This window comes from Saccopteryx bilineata, chromosome 1 (assembly GCF_036850765.1).
Source record: "Saccopteryx bilineata isolate mSacBil1 chromosome 1, mSacBil1_pri_phased_curated, whole genome shotgun sequence".
Lineage (NCBI taxonomy): Eukaryota > Metazoa > Chordata > Mammalia > Chiroptera > Emballonuridae > Saccopteryx > Saccopteryx bilineata.
Window position 1 is genome coordinate 404,642,438 of NC_089490.1, and position 5,817 is coordinate 404,648,254.

At 51.3% G+C, this 5,817-nt stretch overlaps 1 protein-coding gene across 1 annotated transcript; it reads right to left on the minus strand.

Annotated features, from left to right (window-relative positions):
- Positions 1–2,482: 2,482 nt before the first annotated feature.
- Positions 2,483–3,250, minus strand: LOC136319737 (mas-related G-protein coupled receptor member X2-like). Its single transcript, XM_066252863.1, has 2 exons — positions 2,946–3,250; positions 2,483–2,795 (listed from the first exon to the last, which is right to left on the minus strand). Exons 1-2 carry the CDS (start codon positions 3,248–3,250, stop codon positions 2,483–2,485), a joined length of 618 nt encoding a protein of 205 aa, XP_066108960.1.
- Positions 3,251–5,817: the final 2,567 nt, after the last annotated feature.

Below are 5,817 nucleotides of genomic sequence, written 5' to 3' on the forward strand. Positions count from 1 at the left end.
AGTAAATTGCAATATTATATTAGTTTCAGAAGTATGACACGGTGATTGAACAATTGCATACATTTTAGAGCAGGCGTCCCCGAACTACGGCCCGCGGACTGCAATGCGGCCCCCTGAGGCCATTTATCCAGCCCCCACTGCACTTCTGGAAGGGGCACCTCTTTTATTGGTGGTCAGTGAGAGGACCACTGTATTTGGCCGCCCTCCAATGGTCTGAGGGACAGTGAACTGGCCGCCTGTGTAAAAAGTTTGGGACCCCTGTTTTAGAGCGATCCCCACAACACACGCAGTACCCCTGGGCCGCATGCATAGTAATTGCAGTATTGTTACTACATCCCCTGTGCTGTGCTTCACATCCTGAGACTGCTTCTGTGACTGTCAATCTGCACCTCTTAGTCCCGCCCCTTTGGACCCATTCTCCAACCCCCTCCCACCTGGGCCACCTCAGTTTCTTCTCTGTGTTTCTGAATTTGAATGTGTTATAATTGTTCATTTACTTACTATTTTCTTAGGTTCTGAGTATAAGTGAAAACATGCAATCCAGTTTAAAAATGACCAGAGGAACTGAATAGACATTTTTCCAAAGAAGACGTGCAGATGACCAGTCCTTATATGAAAACAGGCTCAACATCACTAATCGTCAGTGACACGCATATTGAAACCACAATGAGATATCACCCACACCTGTCAGAATGGCCGTCATCAGTAATGAACAGACAACAGGTGGTGTGAGGGTGTGGAGAGAAGGGACCCTGGTTCACTGTTCTTGAAATGCAGACGGGTCTCCACTGTGGAAACCAGCATTGAGGTTCCTCAAAATACTAGAGAGAACTATCCTGTCACCCAGGAACCCAAGTTCTGGGTCTTTTACTGAAGAAATGCAAAACACAATTCAAAGAGACATACGCGGCCCTGTGGTCACTGCAGTGTCTTTTACAACAGCAGAGATACAGAAGCAGCCTCGGTGTCCCTGCATGGACGACGGGACACAGAAGGAGAGGGGTGTGCACACAGTGGAGTGTCACTCGGCATAAAACAGACTGAAACCTCAGCATTTGCGACAACATGGATGGACCCACAGGGTCCCCTGCTAAGTGAGATCATCAGTCAGAGAAAGACAAACACCGACAGCTTCTCTCTGATGGTTGATTGGCCGCGGAATCCCATGTTGACTTCGGGGCAGGTGCCCGTGTCAGGGAGGGTCCCAGCTGTGAGTCTCATCCCCTCTGAGGTCTGAGGTGAGGGAGCGACTGGGAAGAGTCCATTCCACCTCCTCTCCGTCCACAGCAGTCAGAACTCTCTTCACCCACGCTGACACCGGGGTTGGCCGTGGAAGGCACGCGGGCTACAGATGATCAGTCAGTCCAGGAATCCAGTCACAGGGCTTAAAATAAGACCCCAGGTGTGTCTATCCTTATAAGTGTGACACAAGTCTGCTGTTGGACCCTGAATCAGAGACACCAGCCACGCACCTACAATTGTCACACACGAATGTATCAGTATTGATGAAGAGGACAACTTGCTGTCCCCTCAGGCAGCACTGTTTGATGTCTTTACAGTGTCCATGTGGTTGAGGGTTCTGATGTCCTGGGTACTTAGAGCAGCTCTACGGGGGTCTCTTGTTAAGCGCTGTATGGACGTGGAATTTTAAGGGCTGGTGGGTGATGTGAGTAGCACAGAGTCCCCCACCTGAGCAGAGCTGTGCTGGGATCTGAACCGAGTACAGGCTCCTGACTCAGCCCAGGCTTCCCCTTCACACTGAGGACACAGTGCCCACCCTCAGCTTCATGTTAAACATAAACACATGTACACACATCTGTACACACCTACATGCATGCACACATGTATACCTATGCACATGCACACACATTCCATGGAGAGAATGACTTTCTTCTTTGTGCAGGTAATTAAATACTTCTCTCCTGTAGTAACATAAACAGTGAAAACCATTATTGGATAATAAGCAGGGTGTCACCTTATACATAAGTCAGAGGAGGAGGACAGCAGAGTGACAGGCAGAATTATAAACAGAGGCACAGGCTGGGACGTGATGCTCTATGTAAGGAAACAGCTGTGGGCGGAGGTCGTTGGGAAACCAGAGCAGAGAGACAGACAGACGGGGGACTGAGGGTGTCAGGTCCATCGGGGTCCTGCCTGTGCCGACCTCTCCCTGGGAGCAGAGGGCAGAGAAGCCTGGGGGACACACCGAGGGGAGGAGGGCTTCCCGTCAGAAGGTAGAGGGGACAGGACATGACCTCAGGGCAGCTGCATGTCACCTCAGTGCTCAGTTGGGACAACAGGGACAGGTTTAATTCTCACAAGGAATTCACGCAATCGGTGGGGAGGTTCTGACGACTTTGCATCTACAGATCCCGGATGGGGGCCCTTAGTGCAGGGTCAGAGCCTGAGGTCCCAGCAGAGCTGCCCGCTCCCCGGGCTCAGGGGGACATCGTGTTTGTCTGAGGATGGGGCTATCCTCTGCTCAGGACGTGTCCTCGGTCAGCACACTCTGGAGCAGCTCTCTGAGGGCCCTTCGTCCTGGCCGCTGTCCCTGTCTCCCCACAAAGAAGTAGATGACGGGGTTGACCGCACTGTTCAGGGCAGCCAGGAGGTGGGAGATTTTGAAAAAATATTTAAAATTGACGAACCAGTATTTGAGTGTATAAAGCAGGAAGCTTAGTCCGAGGGGCAGTCCGAGCAGCAGGAAGGCCAGCACGGTGAGAAGGATGACCCTGTAGAGCTTGGTGACCTGTCTCCGCCGGGAGCAGCAGTGCACACGGATGAGCAGGGTCAGGCTGGACACACACAGGACGAGAAGCGTGGGGAAATATAGCACACTGTACACCCACAATAGTGTGTCATAAATATAATACATAGAATAAAGACTATCACACAAAAACCACAGAACCCCTAGACACAGTGACAGTCCCCAAATCAGAGCGCACATGATAGTGGAGAGATGGGCGGGGCGGCGGCACTTGTACCAGATGGGGAAGGTGACGGACAGACAGCGCTCCGTGCTGATGGCCATCAGCAGAAACAGCCCTGCCGTGTTAGTCATGACGAAGAGGGATATGAAGAACTCTATCATTTCATCATTGTTATCCAAAAAAAATCTACTTGTGACCCAGGCGTCTAGAGATAAGAGGAAGGTGAAGTCCGCGATGGCCAGGTTGAGGACGTAGACCAAGAAGGGGTTCCTCTTCACACGGAACCCGAGCAGCCAGATGACCGTCCCGTTCCCCACCATCCCAAATAGGCCAATCAAGAGAGTCAATGGTAACACAATATATTTTAAAAAGAACATAAAATTAGTCCCTGTGGTGTGGCTTACTGTATTTGTCTCTTCTGGTAACTCAAACCCGTTACTTGGGTCTAACAGCCCGGGCTGCGGCCGGGGAGAGAAGGCCATGCTGTCATTGCTGGGCTCCTGAGCCATCTGCCGGCCCTGCTGCAGGGGCACCCTGTGAAGATGCAGGTGGACACTGGGCCAGTACCTCTGAGGTCAGGGAGATCCGGTCACTCTGCGGACTCCAGCTTCAGACCCTCCTGGGACACGTGAGCACAGGGACACGATCGCTGGATGGCGCTGGACGGGGTTCACACACTCAGCTGGTTTTACCTGCAGGAGCCTTTCCCTGGGGAGCCCAAGAACACGACACCCTGTGTGCAGGTGACCTCACCTAGATGAACTGTCCCCACTGCCCCCTGAGCTCATGATTCCAGGCTTTCAAAGTTCCTTTCTTTTCCATTTTCTTCCTTTTCTTTTTTCTTCCTTCCTTTCTTCCTTCCTTTTTGGCTCTTTCTCTATTTCTTTCTTTCTTTCTTTCTTTCTTTCTTTCTTTCTTTCTTTCTTTCTTTCTTTCTTTCCTTCCTTCTCTCTCTCTCTTTTTCCCTCCCTCCCTCCCTCCCCCCTCCCTCTCTTCTTTCTTTCTTTCTTTCTTTCTTTCTTTCTTTCTTTCCTTCCTTTCTTTCTTCTCTCATTCTTTTCAGGTGAGAGGAGAGGACAAAGTGAAGCAGACTCCTGCAAGTGCCCTGACCAGAATCCACCTCGCTTCCTCATCTGGGATGATGCTCAAGTATTGAGCTATTTTTAGTGCCTGAGGTTGATGAACTCCAAAGGACATATCTGCAGAACCCAGGGTCACATTCTAACCAACGCAGCTATTGACTATGAAAAGGTAAGAGGGAGAGAAGGGAATGGAGGTGAAACAGATTATTGCTTCTCCTGTGTGCTCTGACCGGGAATCGAACCACAGACATCATACTCAGGGCTGATCCTCTATCCACTGAGGTCTGGGACCTCACAGGTTCTCTGTGGTCCTTGTTTACCATGGCATTTGACCAGGAATGTCAGCCATGTACTGCCTTTGCAAATTGTGTATGATTCATAGTTATTTCATTCCGGTTGACCCAGGGCCTGAAGGTGATGGGTCACATTTACTATCTGTCCTGTTAAACTCAACTGACTTTTTTCTGTCTGCCTGGAGCCAATTCCCACACCAGGAAGTACACACTTTGCTAATTTCAAAATGATTCTCAAAGTTCCTTATTTTTTTGTTCTTATCTGTTTATGCCTCTTACCTCTCCTGTCCTGTCTCTCCTTCCTCCTCTCCCCCTCACTCTAAGGGGAGACACGTGAAGCATCTCACACAGGTTGGACTGTGAAGCCACAGCCTGACTGTCCTGTGAGCAAAGTCTCACCAGGCTCTGGTCCACAGGACCACCCGCGATCTGGCTTACTCTGTGGGGTCTAGAAACACTCCCGGGTCCGGTGCTCTTTGGACCCGCTGTCCAGCTCCGTGTCTGTTTGCCAGCGAGACAGCTGTTCTCATGAGCTCGTCCCTTCCCTGTGCTACGTGAACAGGACAGAGCAAGTGCTCCACGGGCAGTGTCCCGGCTCCCTCAATGTCCCACCCGTGTCCCCGACAGGCTGGGGCTCAGCCACCAGGGCATCTGCCTTCATGGTCAAAGACTGGAGAGTAAGGCGCTGAGAAACCCCTTGACAAGTGGAGTAAGGGAAACTGAGGCACAGTAATTAGACAAGACTCAAAGTTTGAACAATTACAGCGAGGTAGTGAACCTCAAGGTTATCTCTTCCTGAATCAAGGATACTTAGGAACAAAGGAATTACACACCCCAGACCCTCCAGGGTCAGGGAAGAACCAGCCTCGGTCCTGGTCCCTATTTGATAACATACAGGAAAAATAGAATTAACCATAAAATAACCCTGACCTCTCTCTACATACATATTTGAAAATGGACATAGTGAAGGACATACCTGGGCATGTATGAATATTCTGTGAAGACCCTGCACTGACTTCCACCAGCGATAGGGAAATAAAAGCCTCAAGACAAGGGACCCAGAGGACAGTCTCCCTGGAGCAGCCACACACCCTTCTCTCTAAGGGTCCCCGTGAGACGCAGACAGGAGAGCAGCGGGCAGGGGTAGCTCATCCCGGGCTGACTCCTCCACCTGACTCCAAGGCCCCTTTCTCTCTGACTTTCCAGGGGGCTGACAGCAGCCCCGCCCTGGCTCACTTCTGTCCCTGTGACTTCTCAGTGACTTCATGCAGCCCCGCCCTGGCTCACTTCTGTCCCTGTGACTTCTCAGTGACTTCATGCAGCCCCGCAGCTCAGTCCTTCCCTGTCACACTTCTAGACCCAGAGCACCCGCCCAGGCTGTCCCCTGTGGCTCCTCTGTCCTCAGCCCTCCTCCATGGCACTGTCCCCAGCTGTGGTAAATGTACCCTCAGCATCGCCCGGTCTAGTGTTGTGAAGTCTTTCCTGCTCGAAGTCAAGTCCCCATGTCCTACT

Excerpts from the sequence above, each read along its gene's own strand:
- LOC136319737 (XM_066252863.1), bottom strand. The coding sequence starts at position 3,250 with ATGGTGGGGAACGGGACGGTCATCTGGCTGCTCGGGTTCCGTGTGAAG. Across the intron at positions 2,796-2,945 it reads GCCCATCTCTCCACTATCAT|CCTGACCCTGCTCATCCGTG; the intron begins GTGCGCTCTGAT and ends GTGTGTGTCCAG.